This window comes from Fusarium falciforme, chromosome 11, assembly GCF_026873545.1.
Source record: "Fusarium falciforme chromosome 11, complete sequence".
Classification (NCBI taxonomy): Eukaryota; Fungi; Ascomycota; class Sordariomycetes; order Hypocreales; family Nectriaceae; genus Fusarium; species Fusarium falciforme.
In genome coordinates this window covers 418,687-434,061 of record NC_070554.1, presented here as the reverse complement: position 1 = coordinate 434,061, position 15,375 = coordinate 418,687, and the positions used below count along the sequence as shown (strand labels likewise).

Genomic DNA, 15,375 nt, shown 5'->3' with positions numbered 1-15,375 from the left:
TGAAAATCACCGGATCCTTTGCCATATCCGGTCTAGAAGTTCTGACATGGCGGATAACCCCAATTTGGGGGCGGTTGTAGTTCTGTTGTTGATTGTAATTTGGCTGCTGCTGGTTGAAGTTTGGTTGGTAGGTATTGATTGGCTGATAGCTGTAGTTCTGACTGAAGTTTTGGTTGAAATTGTGGCCGAAGCTTTGGTAAAAGCCCCGGTTAAAGTTTTGGTTGTAGTTCGGTTGTTGATTGTAATTCGGCTGCTGGTTGAAGATCTGGTTAAAGTTCTGGTTGGAGGTTGGCTGCGACTGATACTGTGACTGCCAATACCCTCCTTGAGGGTGAGGATAAGCTCGCATCTGTTGCCCCTGCTGCTGTTCTTGGAACTGCTAAAACTCATGCTGCTGGCCAAGCTGTTCTTCAGTCCATGCGAACGGTATATAGCTTTGATTGCTGCCCGTAACGTCCGCAACAATAAATTCTTCGTCAATGTCAGACGGCCCAGTGCCCTCCTCGACAGCCATGGTACCTTCTTCCGAGTCATGCGCCCATTGTTTGTCTTCAAGTTGATAGTTGATGAGCGCATCGTAAAGGTCAGTAACTGGGTCATTGTCGACATCCACTATCTGGGCAGTGGTCATGTTCAGTGGGTTGAATATTGAGGTAGTATTCTTCATGGGAGCAACAGATGTAGACGTTGTCTTTGCCGACTTGTAAGCAAATGCAAACGGACGGACTGTTCCGTCCTGGTTTGCGTCAGCAGAAGACAAGATGTGAATAAACTGAATCTGCCAAGTCGATCGTTTAGTCGAAGGCCTCCCTGGTTTTGGGGGCGGCGTGTATCCATCAGGTTGATAGTCGTAAGTTTGAGTTGCCGATCTCAAAACATATGTTGGACAGGCGAGGGAATCTGGTTGAAGGGGAGACACGGCGTGCCAGTCCAGTCGCAGCTGCTTCAAGCCCTTGAATCCGCCCATCTTCTTCAGGCCAAACTCTGTGGGATGAAGGATCCAACCAGGGTAGAATGTAGAATATATCATCGGGTTTGTCGTTTGCGTGAGGGCGTATTTTCGAAACCGCTGGATCGTTTCAAAATCTGACTTGTCAGCAATGATCATCTCACTGAGCCTGGAGCTTTACTCACGAGGATGAAGATACCTTCCAGTTCTGTTAGGCGACACAACACAGCTCTTTGGCTTTAATTTTGCCCAGAGTTCTTCGGGGCTGCTGTGCCTGCCTCCATGGTGAGACCACTTGGCAACAGAGCACTTGTACCCGTTGAAGAAGTTAGATTTAGCGAGGGGCTGCTCAATAGGAGTAATAGAGTCTCCTCCCCAGTACAGCGAAAGGTGATTCTGTTCCGGAAAGTAGAGCACAGACATGATGGACGACATGTTCGCCCAGGTATCAGCTGGCGTCATTTTCTCTACTGCGAGAGCAGCTCGGAGAGCCTTTTCGTCCAGTCTTGCCCCACAGACAAAGCCACCAACACCTATACACACGAATCGTGGGTGCTTCGTGTCTCGAATATTGGCCATTTGCACCACTTCCTTCATCTTGTCTACCGTGGACAAGATGTCCTGCCGAGCATGGTCTGCCGTCAGCTCCCTCTGCTGCCCCTCGAGATAGTGCCAAGGAGAGTCTCCTGTGAAGAAATCTATCCCCAGAAGTTTTCGGTGACCCCATTTCGCGATGCAGAGGGGATAGCCGTCTCTAAAATGGTTTCTGAAATAGACTTGACCAGTTCCAACCTCCTCTTTAAATCCTGGCCTGTTGTCGTCTTCGATGAAGAGATCGTTCGGTCTCTTCTTGATAAGATCTCCTTTTGGATCCTTCGGTACGGCGGCATACTTCGGAAGGCCAGCCCAGTTTGGACAGTACAGATGTGTAAGTGGTTCGCTGCCGTCGTATTTCATGCGATTCGACCGACCGTAGCGGTCAATACTTTTTTTGAAACATCAGTAGACTGCCTGCCCAGTGATCATTGTCCCAGCGTGTGACAATCCAAGCGTCAAACTTAATCTTCTGCGGTTCTGCTTGGTCGTATCTGTTTCTGATGGCCTTGAGTGATGTCTCGATAATCTCAGCTGCTTGTTCAGCAGACGCAGAGCCGTCGTTGCCGCCGTCCATGATGATGCTCTTGAGGATTTTCCCATGAAGCCTGCCCGTCCTCTCAACCAGCAGGTGGACTGAGCAGTCTCCATTTGGAACAGCGATCTGGTAAGTATCTACTTCGATGGCGCCAATGGGGTCAGGCTTCTGTTGAGCCTGAGTTCTAGTAGGTCCAGGGATGCTGAAAGGCTGATTGAGTCCTCTTTGGACTGGGTGAAATCTGAAGGCAAGTTAATTATGTCTACCAACGACGGTGGAAATACAAACGGTGCAATAAGGTTAACGGGAAGTGACGAGAATATGCCACCAAAAGGGTTATTTGAGCCTCCTGTTCCGTTCATCTTAACTGGTAGATTTAGAGGTATTGGAAGAAGCTCCTGCGATGTAAACGACAGCCCTGAGTGTCGTAGTGATTTCATACATCGTGAATATTGATAGCCCCTCTTTCGACATCTTCATTTCCTCGTAATCTATCAATGCTATTAAACCCTAGGGACAGCCCCATACCAATCAATCCCTGTCACTTCTGGGACCGGTCGGGACCACTCTAGTTTCATGCAGTTATCAATAGTCGCAATGTTCGACCTGAGCTGAACGACCCAGACGCAGGTCCAGATTCTGACCATATGACGGTGTATCGGAATAAGTTCCGCTGCAAGTATTCACGTTGAGGGCCACGATAAGACATGCCGCATGCTCTACTACGAATTTAGCCATGAACTCCTAAGTCTCAACTCGAAGAAAAATGACTGGGTTTGTTTCGAGCATCGTCGTCACTCATCTTCGCCTCCAGCTGAGTTAAGGGGATAGTGGACGATGCCGAGTCATTAATCGCCTGAAAGAATTCCATGTAACTACATATCCCAAGGAACAAATCAACAAGATCTCATCTAGTCCCGTCCCAATCTCCTTCAGCGAAAGGCACGGCTCTTTCGCCATATAGGTCCCAGTCGATAGACTGACCTGCTATCAGATGCGCCGTAAAAGCCCACCAAGCCGCAGTTCGGGGGAGCTGACAAGTCGAGGTGCCACCCTTCTCTCTTGATGCCCCATTCAAAAGTGTTTCCCTTATTAGTTTCAAATACCATGTAGGTGATACTTGAGGCCAACTCGGAGGCTATTGGAGGGTACATGACGAGACGTGTCACGTATTCGTCGGGGTTCCGCATCTCAAAAATTGCCGTCTCTTGGAATTCATACGAGTATTGCATCGAGCGGCCATGACCAAAGGATCTTGCGCCGTAATCCGTCGAGAAATGAGCGAGCGACTTCGCAGTGACATTACTTTTGACGTCTGTGGCCAACATGGAGTAGAAGCAGAACTTGTCAGGCCACGGCGAGGACAGCTTCCCTTCGTCTATTTCCAGAGCATCACAGAAGAAACCGTTGGTATGCTTCCCTATGGGTTTGTCAAAGAACATGTGGCTGAAGGTCTTTCGGTTGTAGGGCGACCAGACTTCGGCTTTCTCCTCGGTAGACATGTAAGCTTCTACGTCGGGGCTAACAAAGGCTGGTTCTGCGTCAGATGACTCAAAAGAGAACAGCGAGAGAGCTCCTGCAGCCTGGCCCGGAGTCTCATTGGCTTGGTCTTTTCGAATTGGGAGCCGAGCGGCCCAAAGTTCTGGTGCCTCGATGGGATGCTGCTTCTCGATCTCGTCAATGTCTTCAGGACGAAGAGCACTGAAAACATGTTAGCAAAAGCTGATATTCAACGTGATCACAGCTCACAGTTTGTCTATGGTCTGGCTGATTGCCTTCATCTGGGCTTTCAAGGAGGTTCGCGCCTTGATAAGTTCTCCTATGCCAGTACCAACGGCATTTTCAACTGCTCTAACAAGGTAGGCATCGGGATTCTCCAGAATAGTTTGGATTTGCTTGACGCAGCTCTTGTACTCCATGTACATGTCTAGCAAATCATCGGCATAGACCTGTGCCGTCTCAAACTGAGGTAACCGGATGCCTTGGTCATTGGCCCACACGACAAAGTTCTTTGTGTGGTTGTAGGGAGTTAGGATGGCCCATGTTCGCTGGGGGCACTGCGCCACCCTTGATGGAAACGCTGCCGCCGCCGCGTACAGAGACTCGAGAGTCCATTCTTCCTCTTCTATCATGACATTAGAGATAAAATGTCAGAGAGAAAGTATGCACGCACCTGGCTTGATCTGGCCTCCTCCAGACCAACTGACCATAATGGTTGTCTCGGTCTGTCTCATCGCCGACTCGTGTTCAGAGAAGGAATCAGTATCACTCAGTGTAAAGTCCATCTTGTGACCTGACGAAGTGCAGCAGCTGTTGACTTGACCTTTGATGCTGGTACGTGTTAGCGGCCTGTGTGAATTTCCAGATAATCTACTCACGCTTCTTCGACAGCAGTCTTGTTTTCTACATCCAGCACCTTGGCCGACACGACACCAGTGAGTTCCCCGCCCTCGACAAAGCCTTGGCCCATCAGTCTTGCATCGAGAGAATTCAAGGGCTTTGCATACCAGAGATGAAGCAGTTCCCGTAGATCTTGAGAAACGACTCGCTGTTCAAGTTGAGGCCCTCCTCAGCCTTGAACTCTGCCGTTTCGAGTAACTCTGTCTTCTGGTTGACCACCTTGACCGAGACAATGGCGTTGAGGTCGCTTGCTGCAAACTTGGTCTCGTCCACAGTGACAGAATTGCGCGAACCGATGATGCCTCCATTCTTGAAGGAAGAACCAGCGCTCACATTGAGACTCTTGACAACGTCCGACATCTTGTCAACAAACCTCGATGAGTAGTTGACATTCTGCGAGACAGATCCATCGCTGCTGGCGGGCTTTTGGCCAATACGATCTTGGTTAATCCTGACCGCATCGTATACACATGGTGCATGGAGGAACGAGTTGTAACCCTGGCCAAGGCGCATAGAGTCATCGTACGGGGCGAGGATAATTCCCATCGTGGTGACGACAATGCTGCTGGAGTGGGTGACGATAACGACAATGTTGAGAGACAACCACGATGAAGAAGCAGCATTTGAAAGATGACTTGATCTCGTGTCACTTGCAGGGTCTAGCATCTAGACTCTTACAATGGGGGCATCCCAGCCAGCCGTATGCAGGCAAGGATGTCTCTGTCAATAGATTCAAGACATGACGCGTACACGAGACTATCCACATTGCCAGAAACGACCTTTCAGCCCCGAGCCAAGTCGAACTATCGACGGGCTAGACCACGGAACTCATCGACTCCGCTTATCCCATTGGTTCAGTGCTTCAGCTGGTGGTGGGGTACTGTAGCATTCGCAACCCAGACCTTTCGTATCCTTGCTAGTCTGCCGGGAATAACCTCCAATTGGTGATTCTACGGCAATGGAGTTGCTGTCTGGCAAAGTCGGGACCAATGAATGAACTGTGATAGCGCTGGCAACAGTCCAGATCTATTTACTGCTGCAGGAGAAAGAGATTGTCTCAGTTTACCACCGCGTGACGAGGTCTGTGATTCCTTGTCTGTCTACGGACTATAAGCATGTGAGATTATTCGCTTATCGAGTTAATGAGAGCCGCTGTCCGTGGGAAGCTCGTAAGTCCAGAGGGGGAGGCGCATTCTTGCTTGCGTGCAGCTCTTGTTTCCTCGCCTCACTTGGTATTTGGGCTATCAACATAATTGCTGTTGCGAATCGTTCTACAGCCCTTTCTAAGCAATTGTTGAGTCAAAATGACCGGGAACACGCCCTTTGTCACAGCTCCGGCCCAGGGCAAAGTTAACCCGGGCTCCCACAACAACACCTTCTCCTTGAAGATCATCAGCATTGCTACTTCTGAAACCCCGGCTACAGTGCCCTTAGATAAGGGCAAACTTGGAGAGAACGATGCTCAGGAAAAGCCTCAAGGGCCTCCCATCAAGGCGGTTTTGCTCACGACCCTACCGTTGCATGCGTAGGTGTCGAAGTTTACTTTGAGACGAAGTAGTTAACTGACTCTTTACTAGGCCAAATCTAGGCGTTTTCAGAAGCTATGTGACGTTACGTTTTGTCAGAAATCGCCTCATGCAGTCTTTTCCATCGTGAGTCTTTCGCCTCAGCCCTCGAACAACTGCCAACAGCTATTACTATAGTGCGACACCATTCACTTTTTGTAATGAAGAGGGCGCAGCAACTCAAGATGACTTGAGCCTGAATGCTTACTTTGCACTGCTCAAGAGACAGCCAACCCTCCAGGTAGGCTGCCAAAAGTGAAATAAGCTGTCACAAACTGACGGTAAAAGGATACAACCTTCAACGTATATGTCACCTCTAGCGGACCTCCTGCGACTCAAGCGAGCACCTACTTTGCCGCTCTCCTGAAGAAGCCTTTCCTGCTGAAATTCTTGCGAGTAATAGACTCTCAAAGGAGCAACATCGAGACATCTCTCGACTCTGGGGCCTTCAAGGGGAAGAATGCCGCCGATACTACGCTACATACCTTGCGCGGAGTTGTCAAGTCCATGAGCGTCGACTCCAGACAAGACATTTTCTGTTTACCTGACGGGACACCAGTCCAGGACAATGTTTCCCTTCTGCAGTATCTCGTCATGGTGAATCCAACCATCAGCGGAGCCGAGAAGATCCCTTCAGTTCCAGTGTTTCTGAAGAAAACAGGGCTCTTGGCCATTCAATCAACCCAGGGCGTGACGAGTGGTAGCCCGGGGTTCATTCCAGGCTCAGGGCGCCCCTATGGCGATCCCAATAGCGGTGCCCCTGGCCAATGGGCCACGGGTATAGACCAATCGGTTATTTCCAAGCTAGGGAGTCTTGACATGTCATTCACGGTATGCTATCTAAATGCCAAGTCAATCTAGCGCTAATACATTCAACAGGACAGATCAGCTCAGGAACTACATCGTGACAAGACTGACCTCCAGGCCACTGAGATGCTCCACGAGAAGGACCATGCAGGGGCAGCTGGGGCTCTGCCGTAAGTTTTCATTATTCCGAAAAGGGAAATGTACTAAATGTATCCGGCAGGAATATCCACAAGCTAAGTGAAACAGAGTGGGATATGATCTTGAAGAATGGGAATGCCTTTTGTGGATGGATCATAGACTTTGATGGCAACAAGATTCGCCGGGCTCCTCATGCTGGTACCTATCTCTCACATCTCTATTTAAAGGTTGATTTCTAACTCGATCATAGCGTTTAGACTTCGAAAGGGTCTCAACCTCGAAAAGGTAAATGTTAAGGTCGAAAAAGTGTCAACTCCAACGCCCTCTGCCACCGACAAGAAGCAAGACCAAGAGCATTCGGAGAGTGGCTCAGACGACAAGGACCCCAAGTCCAAAGCGAAAGAAGACTCAGCGGCTCCAACTACAGATGAAATGAAGGAATACATGCCGAGAAAGGCCCATGGAATCCCCAACTTTATGGTCAACGATGACTCCAGCATCGAGGTTGCTGCCGTGCGACACGCGTTTTCGCAGTCAATGGCTGAGAATCACTTCGATAAAACGACTTTCGATTTTGAAGCGTGAGCAAATATCCCGTAACTGTTTCTCGCATCTAACCTTGCATAGGTCTGGAGGCTTCCGCGGCATCACCGCTGGAGCACAAGGTGGCGTAGCGGCGCAGCATGGATTAGGCCAAGCAGAGGCACCAAGGGAGCCGAGACGTCTTTGGTTGCTACCTACAAGGTCAGCTTCACCTTCAAGAGTGTTGCCATCAATCGACTAACACAATCTAGATACCTCGCGTGACGGTGTATCTACCCGCCGAAGACCTAGAAGTCACAGACGAGTTTGCTGCCGCGGTTGAAAAGATCCGCAAAACACGCAACTTGTATGATCTTCGCAAACTTCATCAAATGTTTGGTCAGGTCTTTTGCAGCGAAATTGTCCTTGGAGGCTGTCTTCAGACCTCAAAGACTCTCGACGCAAAAGAACAAGAAAAAGAGTCGATGGCCCGATCCGAATTCAAGGCCAGTGTAGGCTTGGCTGTGGGCTTCCGTCAGATTGCGAGCGGGTCGGTGAAGGCCTCCCATGAGAATCAGAGCCATCAAGAGCAGGGTAACAAGGATACGAAACAGGTAGAACATCTATCGTTCAACGCTACCGGCGGCAACACCATCCTGGCAGCAGATCCTCCAGCCTGGTTGACAAGCGTTGGGTCCGTCGTGAATAGCTGGAGAGTTATTCAGCAATCTCAACTCACAGCCGTCATGGATGTGGTCTCGGCCATTCCCCATTATGAAGAAGTCAACAAGTGGTTCCTTCAAGCTGTTCCCAAGCTAACAGACTATGTCATCATTCCTCAGAACAGAACCGTCAACGCTCGGTTCAAAGTCATGTTCACTCTAGAAGGCCTTTCAAGAGCTCTCGCAGGCTTAAAGGTTGGAAAAGATGGGCAGGAGAGCAAGAACGAGGACGTCGGCATCTCCAAAGGCAGCGATTCCGGTGCCATTCAGACTTACTTGGCCCATCAGCCTGAGAAACCTCCCATCTACGTGCGAACTTTTGTGAAAAAGTACGACGAGAAACCGATGATCGTACCATCACCTCCCCGGTGGGAGGGAGGTAGGATGAAGGTGGATGCAACGGCCGAGATTTATCAGACGACAAAGACGACGACTCATGCCATCTTCCAACCACCAAGGCAAGTTTCGATGACTTGTTGTTGGAATTTGCTAACGGACGCTTAGTACCCAAGCTCCAGTTCTCATCAATCCTCGAGCCTTGAAGCCTCTGCCTCCAAAAGCAGACTCCAAAGGAAAGCCCTCACCTGCAACCATTGACGGTAGGACAGTCTGGGCAATAGAAGTCCCAGAAGGATACAGCGTGAGCGCTCCAACATTGAGTTCTATGAGCAATACTGACCCATCGACAGCTCACTCACGAGTCCCTCGTTACCATCAAGTCCCAAGCTTCGTCCACTCCTGGCACTTCTCTGACCTTGAGCGTGTATCGCAACTCCCAAGGTGTCTTTATGCCTGCCATCACAAACCAGCCGGATCCAGTATACTGGCGAGTCCTCAAAGTCAATGCTAAAACCGGTGGCAAAGACGCAAACCAACTCAAGTATGGCGATCCAATCCGACTGTGCTGGCGATTTTCAGACCAGACAAGTGGTTGGCGAGATTATGTCGACGACTATTATGGACGTCGTCGGTTCGACCATCCAGCGGAGCTTGGTAAAAATGAGGGTGCTCTATACCTCAAGGCTCCCTTTCCTCGTTTCGAGGCCCTAGATGATCCGCAAGGAATGTCACTTGTTCTGAGCTCAGCTGCAACCAAAGATCCCATCTTGACAAAGCTCAAGCTACGCGAGCCGAGCGCCCCCGGAGGCAGTGAGCAAGTCGCCTACAACTTATTTGACCTGACATTCCGCCTCGACTTTGTACCGGCCAATGGGCAAGTAGAGGCTTACGAGTACATGGATATGGTCCGTGAGGACGACACATACGCGAGCCTGACAGAACTCCGGACAAAGTACAAGGTAAAATTAAAGGCCAAAAGTCTGGAATGGCCCCACCCACCACTTACACACCTCATTTTCAACCTTCATCTTCACACCGCATTTACGCAATAAATAGAAATCAGATTGAGATAAAAGCTATACCATTTTGAAGCCCTGATTCCGTAGATTAATATTTAGTATACCATCCGTGCGCCCGGATGCAGGCTCGCAGCCTGTTGCGGGCCGAAGTCGTTAGCTTCAAAATCAGATGGTTAGGCAAGGCCTCCCACGCTTCTTGGATCCATTTAATCAGCAACTTCCTGTCGGCCTTGCTACTTTGTAATCTGACAAATTGAGGGTATAACCTTCGCAGCTTAGCCTTCAATGCCTTCCAGATATGTTCAATCGGGTTTAAATCCGGCGAGTGTGCCGGCCAGTAGATGGGCCGGATCCCATGCAAAAGCAGCCAGTCCATTAACCCCTTGGCTATATGAATACGGGCGTTGTCTTGCTGGAAAAGCTCGAATTCGTTGAGGAAAGGAAGGAGACCTTCTGTCAGCGCCTTTCTATAGCTCCAAGATGAATATCCCTTCCTCTTGGCCAGTTGATCTCTCGTCATAGCGATGATATATATCCTCTTGGCCCCGGCGATGCCTCCCCACATCATAATCGACTAACGAGGCTTTCCATGAGACTGTATATTCACTAAATCCTTCCTATACTTCTCATCAGGCCGTCAAAAGACCCAGCCGTTAAGGTTATTAGGCGCATTTTAAACCGTGACTTCGTCGGTGAAGCAGATCTGCGAGGGATATCAAGAAGGGAAAAAGACTCTATCTTTGACGCCTTAAACCTTGATATAATCGTCAAGATGATATACCCAAAATTAGCAGTGTTCAAGCCTCTCTTTTGCGTCTTCTTCTGATAGAAAGATCCGTCTTCTTGACCGCCATTTGCGGCGCCAATGGCTATGAAGACGGCGCTTTAAGGTGCGAATAGAGACATCTAAGTCTAGCTCAATTAAGACGTCTTGCCATGTGAGATCGCGATGCCGGTTAATATATGAATTGATCCTCACAATCTGCAAAGCTGAGAGCTTCTTTGGACGCCCTTTTCGGGGCCTTGATCGTAGGTCTTGGTGGTTTTCCCATCGTCTCTTGGTCTTCGAGACCGTGCCTTGCGAGGTGCCAAAATTGCGCGCAACTTGGCTCTGAGATTTGCCGGCCCGTAGCTCGGCCATCATCGCTGCTCTTTGCTCGGGAGTAAATTCATGGTTAGAAATGCGATTTCTGCTTATTTCAGTACCAAAAGAGCGATCTTCAGGTGCCATTTTTGCCTGATATCTGGAGGTTGAAGATTGAGTGATTGTTCAGTCACTTTCGCAAAAAGCGGGGTTGCCGTGAGGCCATTCCAGACTTTTGGCACGTGATTGTACCAGTAGCACAACCTGAGGATGACATTGGCCACCAGGTCATCAGCCACGTGACGAATACATTTGTCAAGCAATTTGAGAACATTGTCAATGCTGTTCGCCACGGTTCCCCAGGTGATGTCTTGAAGGAGACGTTCAAGGGTGCTATGATGTAAGTTCCTCTCGCAAGCCTTAACCAATGCCTGGCTGACAGCTATGTTCCAGGGTCAACCCAGTTGGATTTTTGACGAAGTTGGCGGGATTCTGGTGAAAAGGGAAACAGGAAGCAGATATCGATACCTCTGTCGCGGAAACATGGTCCCTATAAACAAGGAATGGCACAAATGTGTCTACTTGGCGCATTGCGGCCCGAGGCACTTGGCCCTCAATACTCTAACCCATCCGCTGTGCCTTTGAAATGGATGATTTCGAGTCAGAGTGGTCTTGTAGAAAGCAATTCGACTCTATCCACGCCCGCGAGCTGGTAGGATGCATCAGCAGTGACGACGAATTATTTCGTTAGACATACCGGCACTTGGCTCCCAATGGGCACATCTAACTGCAAGCCACATACGCCCAATTCCTATCTGACGACAATATCGCGGAGAAGGCAGAAAATGTGAGGTTTTGGCTCAAGACCCCAATTGACGAGCTGGCCCAAGGACCATAGACTCGAGGAAATTGGTAGATTCCAGAGCATTCAGCAGATGAAGATCATCGAGTTGTACACGCCTGCGGTTATTAACCGCGTTCTTGGCTGGAGTAGAGAAGAGATTTAGATCCTTGTGGCCAAGGTGCGCATCGATCCATTTTTCCATTCCTCTGTATTTTGTCTGGGGCAGAAACCTGGGGCTGGCGATGATGCATAAACCCCGTGGGGGGATCAGCCTGTTAAGGCGCGACAATGAAGCGCTGTGGATAATTCTGGTGTCATCTGGGCACTAAGCTCTGTGTCTGAATACGTAATTCTGTTGATTGTTTGACACTTGAAATCATGCTTGGTTGTCGGGCCGTTGAAAATCCTTGCCCACGAGGGACCGTGTTTGTGGCCGTATTTTCGCTCAGAGGCATCGGCTATCATCGCATGAAGATTAGAAACCTTATCTAGGTTGACCGTAAATCATCCAAGCGAAAATCCCCAATGCATGGAATAATACCAACCAGTTTACGAGAACATCCCAGTTATCGCGGTTGGTGCAGGGTAGATCGACCGCGCCGGTAACGTTGCATCGGCATGTCCATGTCCAATCAGCTGAACCCAATCGCCAAGACGTGCCAAGGCAACGAACAAGAGCCCAAGACGAATTGAGTAATTGCCCTCGTGCTCATTCAACGTCGGCCATCATGTGTTGAGAAGTCACTTGAGAGAATGCGAGTAGCCTCGGCTTTATATCTTTACGCTATGAGCATTTTGGTAGGTAAAAAGCTTTGACATCAACAGCTTCTTCACATGTTTGTTAGTGTGGACCTCGTAATTAACACATCCACAGTCTCAATCCTTACAGATGCTGTTAGTGCCGTGTTACCCGGCCACCAATTATCACCAGAATCCACCCCGCGTGATACCACCTGCCACAAAGGTCGCGTCGGGGAGTCCGTGGTGAGGACAGGCGAGGCCGATAAAGAGAAAGAGGAAAATCTCTTGAAGATCATCTCAGCTGGAGCTGAATCGTCCACCGACAATCATTGATTGTCCCCTGCTCGGGACGTTTATGCCGAGTAGTCAAGCCTTTGGTGCGCCACAGCAGCAAATCAACACCAAACCCGAGATCCATGATGATTACGTATCACCCCCAAAAGCCAATCAAATCGAGTATTTCCCGCACGCAGCTATTGGCAGCATGCTCCGATCTTGAGGAACTTCTGCTCCCTCGAGTGGAGACACCGTTGGTTTGACGGATTTGACCCTTGTGTTGTCCTCAATCCTTTCCCCTCTTCAGAAGCTTTTCTCGAGCCCATTCCTTCTTTTCACACCGAGGATTCGGGCCTTGGGACTTGTGATTTAATCTCCTTGGTGATTTGTGTCGCCTCGTGAGACTGTCGTGCCACCTCTGCAAGCCTATAACTTTCTCTTGCTGTCCACCGTTTGGAGGACCTCAGCTCATTCTCACCACAGTAATTGCTATCGCCTTTGTGGGCCCCTCACGATGTTTGGGTTCGGAAAGAAGAGCGAGGAGAACTCTGTTGAGCCTCACAACAGCGACAATGCAGACATCGAGCCACGTCCTCAAAGACCGTGGGTAGAGACGGCCCTCCCTGTATTTGCTTGTGGAGCTGGTCTCTTTTCTGATGGCTACATCAACAACGTGGGAAAACTCCTGCAATCTCATGTCTCATCCCTCTAATGCGACAGCAGGTCATCGGATCCGTCAACACGACTCTAAAAATCCAGTACAAAGACGTCTACATCAACTCAAACGCCTTCAAATATGTTGCCGACATTGCTTTTGCCGGTACCGTCGTTGGTCAATTGATCTTTGGTTTTCTGGCCGATCATTGGTCGCGAACCAATACTCTGATGGTATCTACCGTTATCCTCATCATCTTTACTGCACTGGCCGCTGGATCATACTGGCATGGGGAGCCTGTAGGCATGTTCAATATGCTTACTGCCTGGAGATTCTTTGTGGGAATCGGTATCGGAGGTATGATGTCATCCTTTTCACCCTGTGCTACGGTTAGTTAACAGTTGTAGGTGAATATCCTGCTGGTAGCGTCGGATGCGCCGAGTCGAGTAGTCAGATGAAGAAGGGCACTCGAAACAGGTGGTTCATTCTCTTCACTAACTCCATGATTGACTTTGGATTCGTTATTGGCGCTTTTGTTCCTTGTAAGTAGGTTGCATCTGTCGCTCGAATGCCGCTAATATGCTCTAGACGTGGTTGCGGCGGCCTGCCACAACGGTCACCTCAGCACGATTTGGCGAACTAGCTTGGGAATCGGTGTTGTATTTCCTCTCGTCCTCTTCGTCATGCGTCTTGGACTCAAGGAGCCTGAAGAGTTTACCCAGAACTCCATGAGACATCAGACACCTTACTGGCTGGTTCTGCGCTACTACTGGTTCAGACTGTTGTGTGTCAGCCTGGTCTGGTTCCTCTATAACGTGAGTATCTGAGACCCATTGAGCCACGTTTATCAAACTGACAAATTAGTTTTCATCCTACGCCTTTGGCATCTACTCATCGTCGATTCTCTCTGGTATCTATGGTGAGGACGCACCACTAACAACAGTCTTTGGCTGGAACACAGTTGTCAACATGTTCTACTTGCCTGGTACCCTGATCGGTGCCTTCGTGAGCGACTGGATCGGCCCTCGATACACTCTCGCTCTCGGCGTCACTCTCCAAGCTATCGTCGGGTTCATCATGGCTGGAGTATACTCTAAGATCTCAGGTAACATCGCTGCGTTTGCTGTCGTCTTTGGTATCTTCCAGGCCCTCGGCGAGTTGGGACCCGGAAATAACATTGGTCTCTTGGCTGCCAAGACCTCGGCGACGGGTGTCAGAGGTCGATACTACGGTATCGCTGCTGCTACTGGAAAGATTGGTGCTTTCGTTGGTACCTGGGTATTTCCATACATCCAAAAGGCTGGTGGTAACGACACAGAGTCAGCTCAGTACCCCTTCTGGGTATCGTCGAGTTTGTGTATCTTGTCCGCCGCTATCGTCTTGTTCTGCATCCCGCATGTTGGCCAAGACACTATTGCCATTGAAGACCAAAAGTTCCGCGAGTATCTCCAGGAGCATGGATGGGATACTGCTCAGCTTGGTGTCAAGCAACCTGGTGTGGAGGAGGGCGCTGTGGTAAATGATAAGGCTGTTGAGCAGTGAGACGAGTAGAGGGCCTCTGCACAAAACGGTATCGAGCTCTCGAGTGGAACTATTGATGTACATGGTTCCTGTCCTTTTCACTCCGGTCCGCCCATGGGATGAGAGATACCGGCAACGGTCAAGAAGATACATAAATAAAGCCAACAAGCTCACGACTAGCACCGTCTCCGGAGGCATTTAAACAGTAGCTGTCACATATGAAAATCGTCAACAAGTGCGTCCAATTCGTGCGGCGAACTTCAGTCCTCCCTCAACCCTGACTGGATTAGCTCTCAGTCCTATCAATTATTCAGGTTGCGTACGCGCGAAGGCTCAGCCACTATGGAATTACGAAATGGCTGACCTGACTGATTTGCTCGAACTGAGTCAGTTCGGAGCGTCGTGTTGTTTCTTATCATAGTTGTATCTTAGCTTTGCCAGATGCGATAGGTTGAAGCTAGCCTGGGTAGAAGCCAATCTTAGATAGACTTGGGCCATTGGTGATCGAAGACTTCCGGTGTTCAATATTGTGCAATACGCATTATTGATTGTGCTGACAAGTTCTGCGAAATAGAATGAGCGGCCTAAGCGACTAGGAGTACGGACAGGGTGGACGATGGCCAGGTTTTGATAGGGTTCGGGACTTAGTGGCCAGTATTAC

The 15,375-nt window shown here is 49.6% G+C and overlaps 3 protein-coding genes across 3 annotated transcripts; 2 read left to right on the top strand and 1 right to left on the bottom strand.

Annotated features, from left to right (window-relative positions):
• Positions 1-379: 379 nt before the first annotated feature.
• Positions 380-5,027, bottom strand: NCS54_01307200 (Hypothetical protein; the record flags this gene model as incomplete). Its single annotated transcript, XM_053158284.1, has 8 exons — positions 380-1,086; positions 1,135-1,934; positions 2,008-2,322; positions 3,066-3,782; positions 3,831-4,206; positions 4,255-4,412; positions 4,460-4,541; positions 4,589-5,027. The coding sequence occupies 8 exons, from the start codon at positions 5,025-5,027 to the stop codon at positions 380-382; spliced, it is 3,594 nt and encodes a 1,197-aa protein (XP_053014259.1).
• Positions 5,028-5,785: 758 nt separating this feature from the next.
• NCS54_01307100 (Hypothetical protein) lies at positions 5,786-11,176 on the top strand (the record flags this gene model as incomplete). The annotated part of the gene is made up of 13 exons (XM_053158283.1): positions 5,786-6,006; positions 6,059-6,133; positions 6,185-6,287; positions 6,335-6,877; positions 6,926-7,023; positions 7,074-7,189; positions 7,242-7,572; positions 7,619-7,661; positions 7,786-8,693; positions 8,740-8,875; positions 8,925-9,533; positions 10,965-11,077; positions 11,131-11,176. 13 exons carry the CDS (start codon positions 5,786-5,788, stop codon positions 11,174-11,176), a joined length of 3,342 nt encoding a protein of 1,113 aa, XP_053014258.1.
• A 1,876-nt stretch (positions 11,177-13,052) lies between these two features.
• On the top strand, positions 13,053-14,735 carry NCS54_01307000 (MFS domain-containing protein; the record flags this gene model as incomplete). Its single annotated transcript, XM_053158282.1, has 5 exons — positions 13,053-13,211; positions 13,262-13,550; positions 13,601-13,735; positions 13,782-14,008; positions 14,058-14,735. The coding sequence occupies 5 exons, from the start codon at positions 13,053-13,055 to the stop codon at positions 14,733-14,735; spliced, it is 1,488 nt and encodes a 495-aa protein (XP_053014257.1).
• Positions 14,736-15,375: the final 640 nt, after the last annotated feature.